This window comes from Nicotiana tomentosiformis, chromosome 1, assembly GCF_000390325.3.
Source record: "Nicotiana tomentosiformis chromosome 1, ASM39032v3, whole genome shotgun sequence".
Classification (NCBI taxonomy): domain Eukaryota; kingdom Viridiplantae; phylum Streptophyta; class Magnoliopsida; order Solanales; family Solanaceae; genus Nicotiana; species Nicotiana tomentosiformis.
This window is the reverse complement of record NC_090812.1, coordinates 56,070,373-56,084,293: the sequence shown is the minus strand read 5'-3', so window position 1 is coordinate 56,084,293 and position 13,921 is coordinate 56,070,373. Positions and strand designations below refer to the sequence as shown.

Below are 13,921 nucleotides of genomic sequence, written 5' to 3'. Positions count from 1 at the left end.
TAATTTTTATTGAACTACTATTTCCATTAATTATGTTTCAATTTATAATTCAAATTATTAATGTTGTCTTAAAATTGTCAAGTGACTTCTTTTTAGCTTGCCATTTGACTTAACCACAATGCCTACACTCCTTTTAATATAATATAGATTTTTCACCCAGACATAACCATTTTCTTTTTCAGGGTGGCACAACCATTTACTTACACTGTTACAAAAATGAAAAACTTTAAATGAAAAGAGATTTCAAATATAAAAAGTTGAATAAATTAAACATAAAAGATTGTCATATAAATTAAACGGAGGGAGTATTATTTACTAGTTTCTTTTTTGACCATAATTTAACACTTCCTAAATAAAATCACCGAGTACTTGTAAACTTTCCTAAGGGCATAAACTTTTCAATACATGAGCCTTAATTACAAATAATTAAACTATGTGAAATAGTATGCATTTGCTCCTAAACTTGGAAGAAAGGGGTCAATATTCAAGCAGTAGCACCACAATATTCTTAAATCAACTACCCTCAAGCATTGAATCATACCAAATTGAATTCAAATAATCATCAATTGCAGTGACAAATAATAATAGTATGGGAGCTCCACATTAACTTCTTGATGATAAAACAAATCCATCCACAATTCAATTCCTAATTTATTGTAGCAATCAAGGTATGGTTATTGTGGATCATACCACTATTTTATAAAGTTTTTGAGGGTAAATGTGGATCATACCACATAGCTCAAGGATGATTTTGCCCTTTTATTTTTGTTTGTTTGTAAAAAGGCTCACGTATAAAATTTTTAAGACAATTTATTCATGAGCAAATTTGAACATTTTCCATAAAGAATGAGGGAGCAAAAGCCGCTAAAAACAAAAAGGTGTTGCTAATTCCTATGTGCAAGTTAGCGGTGCACAAATACCAACCCATCCCCTCTTTTATCAACTACTACTACTCATTGTACGCATCTCTCTACCCGTTCCATTCAACAAATGGCGAATCTTGATTTCATCTAACTCTTCCTTCAAAGATGCTTCTAAGTAAAGCTTAATTCAACCCCCATATCATCAATACCCCCAATTTCATATAATGGCTTCTTCTTGTATAGATTTTGATAGATTCAAGCTGCTTCCTCTCTCCCTCACTTCCCTCTCCAATTCCCACTCTCCTTCTTCCTCATCCAGAACCTTAATTTTGACCCGACACAGATGCTCAATTCCAAGAATTGGGCTTTTTCTTGATGGGTCCAGAGTTAAGAGAGAGGTTTCGGGTATCATACCCAGAACTATTTTCTTGAAACATCCTCGAATTATCACTGCCGTTGCTCGTGCTGAACCCAATGAGGTAAATATTAGTCCTTTTTAGTTTGGCTTGAGAGTTTTATAAACTTCTAGTTTTAAAAAAAAATCCGTGATATTTGATAAATTTATATAAGTGAAATAGTTGTAATAGAATGACTTGACCCTAGTTTTGTTTGGCATTAAGGTAATACTTGGTTGATTGAATTTATCAATATAGCTATATCTTATATTTTTGATTGTTAGAAGAAAATGTCTGCAAAATCATGATAGTAATTATTTAAGTTGAATATAAGATGAAACAGGATCGCTACTTCTCATTTGATGATAATGAGTGGTTCAGCTTTTAACATTAGCTCTACTACTAAGTTAACTGTTGCATTAACCTATGGGTGTGTGTGGCTGTTTGCTCTAATTAATCACATTAGGGAGTTATATAAGCATTTTTACTTCTTATCTTGGTTTGATCTATGCATGTCATGGTCAAAGCAGATTATTGAATTGGAATCACTGAGATAATTATGTTGTAGGAAGTCAACAAAGGCAACAGTACAACGGCGAGGGAAATTCCCACTTCTGAACTTAAGCAGAAAAATAGTCAATTGAAGAAAAGGGTAGTCTTTGGACTTGGTATAGGTATTTCTGTCGGAGGTGTGGTACTGGCTGGAGGATGGGTTTTCACTGTTGCCCTTGCTGCAGCTGTTTTTATGGGTGCACGAGAGTACTTTGAGCTGGTTAGGAGTCGTGGAATTGCTGATGGAATGACTCCTCCTCCTCGATACATATCAAGAGTTTGCTCTGTCATCTGTGCTCTCATGCCTGTACTCACACTGTAAGTGTCATTATCAACTTTTTCAACTTTCATTCTGTATTAAATAAACATACTTTACTTTTGATTTTCTGGTAAACCACCTTAAACCTCAGAAGACACCATGCCATTAATCTCATGCCACACATATTTAGGAACTGGAACAATAACAGCAAGATTTCATGCCTGCATCATCTATTGTACATTGATGAATCAATGTAGCGTTTTAAAGAAAAAGGATAGATGCATGGACAGAAATATTTTTGACGTTATTTTATGATACCATTCAGTATTCGTGACCTTTGCTCATTAAGATAAATAGATTATCTATTTGCTGTCGCATTGACCCTTACCAGAATTATCAGCAGAAAGACTTTGTTTTTTACAAAATTTCAACCATGCATTCCATTGGCAAGACCTGCATTACTGTGACTGTATTTCTCATTCTTTTAGAAAATTAGGCCAAGAATGGATGACTTGATCCGTCATTCATTTATGCATTGAACGTCAGATACCCGTGCTAGCCAACTTTGTGTGTAACCTCTTGTCTTCTGTTCTACCCTTTTTGGGCTCCAATACTTTGATGAATTATGACTCATTTTATACATCTTGATTTAAACCGGGAACCTACCACTTGATTAAACCCTTTTGTTGTGGTTGAACTTGCTTGTTTGGACAGTCCATGTCTTTGCTTTATCCTTTAGGTTAGAAATGACAAAATTTATCACTTCAGGAAGAGTTAATGAGATAAAATTTTACAGAGGTATGAATGTCATCTTGAAGGTCTTCTCTTTACTTGGATTAACAGCAACCTGAAGACACTGATACTTTTATCATGCTTCCCCAATGGTCAGACCCTATGTATGATTCTCTTCTACGATTAGGCTTTGTTCTTCCCCAGTAAATGGACAGTGGTTTCAATTTAGAGTAGCTTGATAATCATGCTTGAGGCCAGCATACAATATCTTAGAGTTGTTATTTTTTTCTTGTTGTTTATGATTTATTTATTTTCTGGAATTTGTTAAGTTGAAGATTTTCTAATTGATTGCTCTTCGAATTTTTGTCAGATATTTAGGTCAGATTGATGTTTCTGTTACCTCTGCGGCCTTTGTTGTTGCAATGGCACTGCTGATGCAAAGGGGCATTCCTCGTTTTGCTCAACTTACTAGTGCCATGTTTGGGCTCTTTTATTGTGGCTATCTCCCTTGCTTCTGGGTTAAGTTGAGATGCGGTTTGGCGGTACCTGCTCTGAACACTAGTAAGAACTGATGCCCTTTGTTCTGATTGTTTAGAAATAGAAAAGTATATACATATGCTCAAGCCCCCAGGGCTTTGGACTAGTTTAAGAATGCAGCGTGTGACGTGTGGGTTAGGCACTCGTCATGAGTTTGAAACCTATCGTAGACAAAAGCCTGTTATTTAAGTGGAGAAGGGTACAGAAGCGGACCCATTATCGATTGATTTTCGGACCATGTGACACTGTCCCTCACGGATTTCTCGGTTATTTAAAAAGTGTATACATATAGACACACACACACACATACACATACACACACACACACACATATATATATATATATATATATATATATATATATATATATATATGTATGTATGTATATATATATATGTATGTATGTATCATGATCAGAATTCAAGTTACTCATCAATGTGCTCCAGTGAGACACTGACATGTGTTGGACATGCACACAACTGTGTACTTTTGAAATTCCAGACATGATATCTCTTCTATAAAACATAAAATTCCTTAATCCCACCTTCATCACCCATTATTTGCGTCATGTTCTCGCAAGTAGCCCTCAAATGGCCACACGAAGGACAAAGTAATTTCCATTGTTTTCCTTTTTTAAGTACTCAATTATTTTGGGGTCCAGACTTAATTTTCTGAAGTTATGAAGAAAAAACTAGATCAAGTAGAAATACTGAAGAAAAATTATTGGCAGGATCTTAAGAATCCATAAATTAATGGAGTATGTTTTCTTATGTCATTTGAAGTAGTCGCTATAACTACAGTGTTCTTTTGTTGAAAAAAATAAATGTACTATAATCTTGTGTTAGCTACGTGTGTGTCTCCTTTAATTTTAATATTTGTATCTGTGTCCAACAGGAAATTAATGTTGGTCTACTTAGGTGCTTTTCATGGTCTTCAGTGAGCTATATTTTTGGTATAGCTTTAATATTTCAGCATCCCAATCGCCCCCAATCATTCCCTATTAGGATGATAATCAGGTTATGAGCTTCATTGCTCATTCTCAATTCATGGTCGTTGATGATATTCATGCCACTAGAAAATGTAGAGAACTTCTAGTGTTAGAGAACCTAAATTATTGAATACTACAATGAGACAGCCATAAGACATTGGATAGTGAGAGTCTATATAGCAACCCCCAGTAGATTGGGATTGAGGGAGTTGTTGTTGTTGTTGTTGTTGTTGTTTTTGTTGTTGTTGTTGTTGTTGTTGTTGTTGTTGTTGTTGTTTTGTTGTGACGTTAATGCAGTTCTTTGCAAAGGAATCTTTAGTACCCCGGAATATGGATACCAAACCATAGGAATGGTTTATTTGTGCCACATTTACAGTCTGGCATCGACACTAGTGGGGCAGCCCTTACATATGGTGTCCAACGACAACTCAAAGTTGCAGTCTTCTATATAATCTTTTTAATTCGAACACTGTTATTACCTACCCTGTTGCGCATACAGGAGTTCACACACAGGAGTTCTCCCAAGATTTTGCTGTTTCCAGAGTTGTTCTCTTCAGATACAAAAACTATATTCTTAGAAAGAACATTTAAGGTCCTATATGTCCTTTATTACTAACTTTTTGGTGTTTCCAGATAGTGGTTTTAAGCTAGATAAGTTATTAGTGATTATTAACTTTTTGCAAGAAGATGTTATAAAAAAAAATGTTATCCAAAACTTTTTGCAAAGTAGTCTCCAATCTAATGTTACATCCATACTTTGCATGTGAAATGAATTACGTTTACTGCATAAAAAAGATAAGTTTATTTTTTTCTTCTTAATTTTAGAAAAAAATAATAATGACTAAACTAATTTTAAAACTATTTTAGCCGCTAAGGCACAAATTAAAAAGGGTGGAAGAGATTGCCACTAGAGTTAAACACTTAAAATTGTGTTTTATTCTGAAAGTACTTGAACTATTTTGCCTTATCACTGAACCATTGAAACTCTGCCTATTTCAAAAGCTTACTTCCCACTTGTCCTTTTGAGTTATCCCAAAATAATGTCTAATTTACCCTTTTGTTTTCCCAAGATAATGTATACGTAAAGTATTTTCCCTTCACCTTAACAAAAAAAGTTTTTTTTCCACATATTTCTAAGGCTAATGGATATTTAATACATTCTAACTCTTCTACAATTTTTCATTATCGTACTTGGGCAGCCCGATGCACGGAGCAATAAGCATCCCGCATTCACGTCGTCCGGGGAAGGGCCGCACCCCAAGGGGTGTGGTGTAGGCAGCCTACCCTGATGCACCCGTGACCTATAGGTTACACGGAGACAACTTTACCGTTGCGCCAAGGATCCCCTTCTTTTCATTATTGTACTTAAAATAACAAAACCATCATGTGGAACAGTGGAAGTCATAAACCCAAATGGTTAGCAAGAGAAAAGGTCCTCCTTCCCAAAACCATCACGTAGGTACTCAAAGGGGGTCATTTGGTTATCGGAATTAGTTAGATTAGTATACTAATCCTGACATTAAATTTGGGATTGCATTTATCTACCGTTTGGTTATTGGTATTAGCTTATATCGGTATAAATTTTATATCATAATCTTGGTATTATCTATCCCAAATAGAAAGTGGGATTATAATCGTGGTTATATTCCAGGATTATAATCCTCGAATAACCTTGTTTTGAACCAAATGACCCAAGAGCATTGTACAGAATGATTAGCTCCAATTTCCATCCAACCATCTACATGAAGCAGCACGTGATGCATACCCCAAAAGTATAGAAAAGTAGCAAATGTGTTGATCCATATCATTCGATTTTCCTTAAAGCCTTCTCATTCTCCCTTTCTTATTAATAAAATCTTCTTTTTCTACAGAAAGTGCCTTCTCAAAAATCTTCTTTTTTTATAAAAGAAAATTACAGCTTTCCTGTGAGATTAACCACATTGTATAATTATATATGATTATTTGTCTGCATATGACGTCACAGTCAGACTTTTCTTTTGTTTCTTTGTGTCTGGCAGTGTATGTGCTACTTAGATTAGGAATCATTATTTGTGTCTCACTATTTGATGGACCTGCTATAACTCCCAGCTCAAAAAGGCCAGGACTCTGAATAAGTTTCCTATTGAGACAATCAAGCATGAACAAAAGAGTGTGGTGTCAAACAGTTGTTACAGACTTGACATCCTAACAGTGTAATCTGATATGATACTTTTGTTGGATAAATGTAATCTGATATAATTATCTTAGCCACCTTTTTTTTTGGTTGATAAATATTAACTTTGCCGCTTATGCTTCATGTCAAAAACCTAAGTTTTTCTTACTATCAGCATTTTTTTTGTGTGTGTGGGGGGGGGGGGGGGGAGCATGTTGAAGTATAGAACAGCATCATTAGCTGATTAAGTAAAAGGCAAGACGGCTTTAAAGTTAAAAAGAGTTTGCATTTGTCCATTACAGGTGTAATCTTAATGTTGCTATATAAACACCCGATGCTCTCCCTACCCCCTCTGCTAAAAGGAAACAGTAAAAAAAGAAAAAAAGATAATTTAACTTGATATCTAAGCCCCCGAAAGGGTAGCCTAATGGTCAAAGAGATGGACTGACAACCTTGGGAACAAGTTCACTAGGTGCATTCTTCATCTTAGGCCTACCTATGTTGGCGGGAGGTAACAGGTATCCAGTGAATTAGTTGAGATATGCGCAAGCTGGCCTAGAGGCTACTATTCTATAGAATTTTAGCTTGATATCTAATGTAGCATTTGAAAATTCTTTGCAGTTGGTTTCTTCGACAGCTGATCCGCTTCAGCTACTGGTCTTCTGACTTTTATTGGCATTTCAATGGGTTTACACAGGACTGGGAGCATCATGGCCTGTCATTTTTGGAGGCCAAACTCAGTGGACTGTGGGGCTTGTGGCAACCTTAATTTCATTCAGTAGTATCATTGCAGCAGATACATTTGCTTTTATTGGAGGCAAGGTACTTTTCACTGTTGATGTTATTTTTGTAAATCGGTTCTATCCTTGTTCAGATGTCTCAGACTAAAACGGTCCAGAGACGCAGTGTTTTCTTGTCAAAAAATGCAGTACCTAATCTGGCAATATCATATATTTGGTGCACCTGTCTTTGATGTCACTGCATATTTTATGTCATCCTATCATGAAAATGTGGTAGACTTGATAAGACACTGACTTGGCTTGTCTTGTATCCTCTCCTGTTCGTTTGTTGTGGAATCTTGGAAATAGTAGCTATTTAGTAGAGATTTAAATGATTATTTTAGATCCATTCTAAGCATTGAAGATAAACCTCCTTTGGTTTTGTCTGGCATTTGCCTGGAATACAATATTTAGGGAAAATTGAGCTTCACAGTATTATTCTGGCAGCTGTAACGTTCAGCACTGTCTTAGAGCTGGATTCTTTATATAAATCCTCTGTAAAATACTTTACTTCATTCAGATCCATTTCTTTCGGATACTAATTAATTTAAGTTAAACTAGGGGTTCCTAAAACTATAGGTTCTCTAATTCTCACACTCATCCTTAAATTGGCATACGTCTCTAAGTAGACTAAGGGTTCGGGATCATGATAACAAGGGTAACTTGAATTTTAAGTGCCCTTATAAAAGAAAACTAGAAATAATTGCAAAATACTAAAATTGATATTACTGAAGTTGAGGACCAAGGTTTGAACGGAATTACTGTCCTAGAATACGGCTATACAGAAAGAAAGAGAAATGGCACCAACAGTCCATGTCAATGCTCATACAAGCACACACACACACACACACAGAGCCGGGGGGGGGGGGGGTTGCATGTTACTCTGTAATTGGATGAACTACGAAGAGAAAAAGAATCCGAAGAAGGATATAAGCTGGAGGTGAGAGAGAGGGACAGAGGACGTATTAAAGATGTCTTAACTTGATTAACCATCTATACGTAATAAAGGGCATATGTGTAAGCTAGTAACATTGCCTTCAAATAATCTTCTTAGAGAACCAGATTTGTCACCAGCTTGCCTTCAAGTAATCTTCTTGATGAACTAGATTGAAGTCTTTTCCAGGATCTCTTAAACCACTAGATCGGAGTTTGCTGATTTCTTGAGGTCTGTAACTCCCAGTGACATCCAATCGTCAGAAGAATCTGTTGAAGTAAGAATGACAGCTGATTTATGCGAATGCAATTATGTCTTTTAAAACTCAATGAACTGTTGATATTGTGAATCCCATTCAAATGGGTTTCGTGACTAACGAATTGTCCCTATGCGGACTTTCACGTAATGACTCCAATTCAAAGTTGGATTCTTACTTATAAACCTTTGATATTAAATTGCAAATCCCATACCACTCTCTCGAGACTCTACTTGTGGGATTACACTGGGTTTGTTGTTGTTAAATCCTATACCAAACAAGTATGTAGATTGCGATGTCCTTTGTAATCCAATTCCAAATTGGATTTTACAATTAAGTCTTTAATAATATTTATATATATCCTATATAAATAAATATTAATTATGAGTATTAAATTGTAAAATCCAATTTGAAATTGGATTACAAAGTACACGGCAATCTACATACTTGTTTGGTATGGGATTTGCAATTTAACATAAAAGGTTTACCAACTTTGAATTGGATTCATCACATGAAAGTCCGCATAGGGACAATTCGGCAATCATGAAATCCATTTGAATGGGATTCAAAATTCTCCATAAAAAATATTACTCAACTAAGTTGAACTTCTGCTTTTCATCATTTTTAAGGTATACCGAAGCAATATCCACTTTGAAGCACAGAAATATCTTAGATGGAGAGCTTAGTTGTTGCCTTTAAATGTCTCCCATAGTGTTGCAAAATACACAACTTCCCCCCTTCCACTCTCTTTCCCAAAAAAACATAGAGAGCTAAGTTATTGCCTTTAAATGTCTCCACTCTCCTGCAGTGTTTGAAAGTACCATATTGCATCCATCGTAGTCACAGATCATGCTAAAGTCGAACATACAAATTCACATAGAGAGGAAAGAGAGTAAAAAAATATTGGAGAGGCATATAAGGTGAAGTTACTATAGACATTGACCCTTTGATCAACTTAGAAACAAATGATAGCAAATGAGCACAGTAATGCTATAATGCTTCTATGAGGAAGTATGCATCTCTTGGTTTCCCCTTTGCTTATCATGTTCCTCTTGTTGTCCTTTTAATCTTTGCAGGATGGAATTACAACAATTTTTTTCTTAGTTCTAATGCTTTTTAATTTGTAGTAGTAGAACAAATCCAAGTAATTGTGATGTCTCTTTGGTGGTCTGTGAAGGAGAGCCACATAACAGAGTTGAAATCCTTTGCAGGCTTTTGGTCGGACACCGCTTACTAACATTAGCCCAAAGAAAACCTGGGAGGGAGCTGTTGCAGGCTTAGGAGGTTGTATAGCCACTTCTGTGTTGTTATCAAGAATTTTCTGTTGGCCTACATCCACATTAAGGTAATAATATTTTCAATGTTTTTATTTACTTATTATGCAGTGCCATCTGTTTCAGACCCTTTGATGTGTCTATAGCTGCAGTAAGGATATTCTCCTTGTTGGAGGGTTAGGATTTGATTAATGTCATCTTTATCTTTTTCTTTTTCCATTTTAGAGAGGTAAACTACTAAATATTATCTGATAAAAATATAAAGAATGGAATGATATACAGTTTTCCATAGCATTTCCCCAAGCGTAATTTTGAGTCTTTATAACTCCATATAATATCGTATACTCATGTAGAAAATGGAATACTTTACAGGAGTAGCGGGATAATATGTTATATTAACTTGTTGTCACGTTAGAATTTAGTTGCTTACGCCTAATAAAGCATATCAGTTCTTTTTGTTATAACTTGTTTTTTGAAAATTCATGTTTGGATTTTATTCTATCATTATTTTTTCAAAACTAGCACATGATGTAGAAGGAAGGTTTTTGGGTTTCTTATTGTGGGTTTATTCACATTCTAGGTTGGTGCAGTTTGAGCCATAAAATTGTTTAGCCTTTCCTGTGACCCTGTAAATTGGAAAATCATAGCTTTCTGAATTGATGTTTGTGTCTGAACGGCTTTTCAGTGCTATAGCTTTTGGATTTCTGAACTTCTTTGGATCTCTCTTCGGTGACCTCACTGAGTCAATGATCAAACGTGATGCTGGTGTGAAGGACTCAGGATCTCTCATTCCTGGACATGGTAACTACTTCTGTACCTTTGATTGTACTTTTCAGTGATAAATTGAACTCTGTTGTGAAGCCAAAACATAGTAGGCATACTGTTTTATCCCCCCAAAAAGTTATGGGCATACCGGAAATTGAATCTTTAAATATCAAATAGGGAAGATAACTTTAAAATTTTTAGAACTTGAGAGTGTCATAAGTTTCGACATGAATTTTATATGTTAAAACTTTGTTCTCATAAGCTGATATTGGTATATGTCGCTTTGGAAGTGTGGTTATCTCTGACATCAGGCACAACTATATGAGGATATGGTTGTTAACATTTTGACTGTCATTATATGCTAGACAAAGGAATTAATGTCATATGAACCAGTATCTTGGATTTTTCCACAGTATTCGGCGTGCTAAATTCTAAGTAGACCATTTCTTTGAGATAGTATTCCAAAGGTCTTCTTTATATCGTTGGAGTGGGAGGATCATGTACTATTGAAGCCTAGTATAGACAATAGCAGCCATGAAGAATCTCTGATGTCCTTTGTTTTCTTAAAAAAATCTCAGATGTACTAATGTGTGATTGCTGTGGTCTCTGATGTATTAATATGTCTTGTGCTGTGGGATGTGGGCATTCTTCCTTTATCAACTTCCATTTAATTTGTTAACAGGACTATAATGGCGGGAAAATAAAGATTTTCTGGATGGTTTCGTTGTCATCTTTTGGACCCAGTAACCAAAACTCTCTGGGTAGTCGCGGCAAGAGTAGTGTAAGACTCCAAAAACTGATCACATGTTGAGTGATCAAACTTGAGCATGACAATCCAGGGGGAGTGTTCAGTCAATGAAAATCTACTATTTCCTAGGGTTTTTTTATGCTTTCTTAACTTTCTAAATCCTATCTGCTATGACCTTGTATAGCTATGCTAGATACTTGCCCAATTCGAAATGATCATCCTTTAGCATTGTTATCTTAGCTGAACTGGCTAGTAGCCTCGCGGCAAGTTTCTTGGGTCTTTCTTGAATGAGGCGATGCCTGTTTTGCAGGAGGAATACTGGACAGGGTGGACAGCTACATATTTACGGGGGCATTAGCATACTCCTTTGTGAAATTGTTCTTACCATTTTATGGAGTTTGATGAACCTGATAACGATTCCCTACAAAGAAAACAGATACTTCATCGCTGTTCTCGTAACTTAGGAGCAAGCACAAGGTGACATACTCAATACAGTAGAGCAACATACGACATAGGAGGTTCCATTGAAGGTCAGTTAAGTTTCACACGACAAGATTCCGGTTGCATTGCAACTCCCCCAGATTCTACTGATTCATATACCTGATTCCAAGATCGAGGAAGTCAAGTTCATACTAGTTTCAGCACTTTAGGGTGACAGAACGGGGAAGGGATCCGCATGATGTTTGAGGATCAGTGTTGGGTTGTTTTGGCTGATACTGAGCCAGCTCCCCCATTGTGATTTTAGAATTGTTGCATAATTATGATTCTGCAAGTGTATATTCGTTTTTAGTCACAGAAATGTCACAATAATTATTAGGTTCATATATTGATTTATTCAGGCGTTGCTTTGTTTAAATAATTACTGGCACTTTTGACATCTTAATAATGAAAATGACAAGATTTAACATTCTTTAAGTCCTGTTAGGAAATATTGAAGTGACAACCTTTTTCAGTTGCATCGAGTGATTGGATATGTTCTACTATATGCTAATTCTCTAAATATGTCTCTTCGACGAGAAACCGTCCCTTTGAAGTTAAATTGTAGTTCTTCTTTTCCCCATCGTATTCTGTTTAAATATAAAAGAGGGGAAGTATTAATAACAAGTAATATTTTATCCTATAAGAAGGGTGTTCAGTTGACGCCCCTCGGCCCTAGAAGTATGCACGGTCTTCTACTTGACCCGTCATTTGTCATGGGCACAATATCTGTTTTTGGTGTTCTCATAAACGAAAGAAAAATGAAGAAGAAAAGTATCAAACCTGTTGATATTGAGGCAATCTCAACTCTCAAGGTTCAATGTTCTTTTCTCATGTTCCTTCAGCTTCATAAAGTTTGTTATCGTTTTATAGTTTTGATTCTTTTAATTGAAATAGAAGTTTTATGACGATTATGCTAATTAAAAACTGAGGTTGGATTTTAGAGTTGTTTTCTAATGCTCATCAATGTGTCAACTAAACAATCACATCAATGGAAACTTTGGTTTGTTAGTGAAGAATAATAATACTCTTGTATGGATCATTTATGCTTCATCTAATATGGCGAATCTTGACCTTTAGTTTTATTAAAAGTATGTCAAATAAGTTGTGTTAGTGTTAATGTTTACGTGGAGAAGTAGCTTATTTTGGTTCTGTGGTATGTTCTAAGGACCATTAAATTTGTGTCCAAGAAGAAGGTCAATTGTACGGAAGCATATCCCCTTTTCCTTTATAAATTATACTCCAAATTCACTCAACAGTTAAAGAGTATTACAAATAAATATTTTTTTACGGTTTGAGCCGTTCATATTCATTGTTTATTTTTTCTAATCATATACATAGATTATACATGATTATACAAATATTAAACATAAATTATACATATGTTATACCTTCACCGACTATTTTTTATTTAAGCCATTGAATGAGCGGCTAATCGAGTTTCTTACTAACTATATCTTGGAAGAAGATTGATGTTATAACCATTAAAATTGTTAGTTTAATTATATGACCTTTTTACTAGAGATTAATAAAATATATTATAGGTTTTTGATAAACAAAATATAAATATTTATTAGGTCATTTTCTTATAGTCAAGTACTCTAAATTCATTAAATTCGAGTGGCAGAATGTAAGTCCACTCTACACCTACTTAAGTGGACGGTTCAAATTTCACCAAAAATCATCATCCTCATGTTTTCTTCTCTTGCCAATATTCTCGAGTCACAATGATTTTGAAAATGGAGAGTTAATAAATTGGAGAAAAGAAGTAAACTATCACATGATATGATAAAGACAATTAATTTAAAAGACTTAGTCAACTTGAAAAATAACTAAAAAGGAAGAGATTGAGACAAAAAGAAGCAAGCAAAGGACATATATATATATATATATATATATATATATATATATATATATATATATATATATATATATCGTTGACTTAGCTTTGTCACAAAAATAAGAAGAGATAAGAGAAGAAAGAAAGTAGTGGAGATTAAAGAAAAGACGGCACCATATTGCAAATGGAGTAGTCCCAAACTCAATCCACATTCAAATTTGGCCACCCAATAATTCCCAAATAGTTGAGAAAAAAAATAATTAAAACCTAAGGAGTCTTGAGCTTCAAGCTAAGAGACAAAGAGAGACACTAAAGTGAAGTTTCTTTTGTTTCCTTTGCTTTGAGATGACCCATCTAAATCTAATCAACA

The 13,921-nt window shown here is 35.0% G+C and overlaps 1 protein-coding gene across 2 annotated transcripts; it reads left to right on the top strand.

Annotated features, from left to right (window-relative positions):
- The first annotated feature begins 904 nt into the window (after positions 1-904).
- LOC104088514 (phosphatidate cytidylyltransferase 4, chloroplastic-like) lies at positions 905-12,141 on the top strand. 2 transcript variants are annotated; one of them, XR_001967760.3, is made up of 8 exons: positions 905-1,342; positions 1,827-2,128; positions 3,172-3,362; positions 7,176-7,300; positions 9,659-9,792; positions 10,407-10,522; positions 11,169-11,267; positions 11,545-12,141. XR_001967760.3 is itself a non-coding variant. In XM_009593203.4 (7 exons), exons 1-7 carry the CDS (start codon positions 1,088-1,090, stop codon positions 11,634-11,636), a joined length of 1,215 nt encoding a protein of 404 aa, XP_009591498.1. In that variant the 5' UTR covers positions 908-1,087; the 3' UTR covers positions 11,637-12,141. The 2 variants fall into 2 exon arrangements, 1 of the variants encoding a protein (XP_009591498.1); XM_009593203.4 differs by lacking the exon at positions 11,169-11,267 and having other exon boundaries at positions 908-1,342.
- Positions 12,142-13,921: the final 1,780 nt, after the last annotated feature.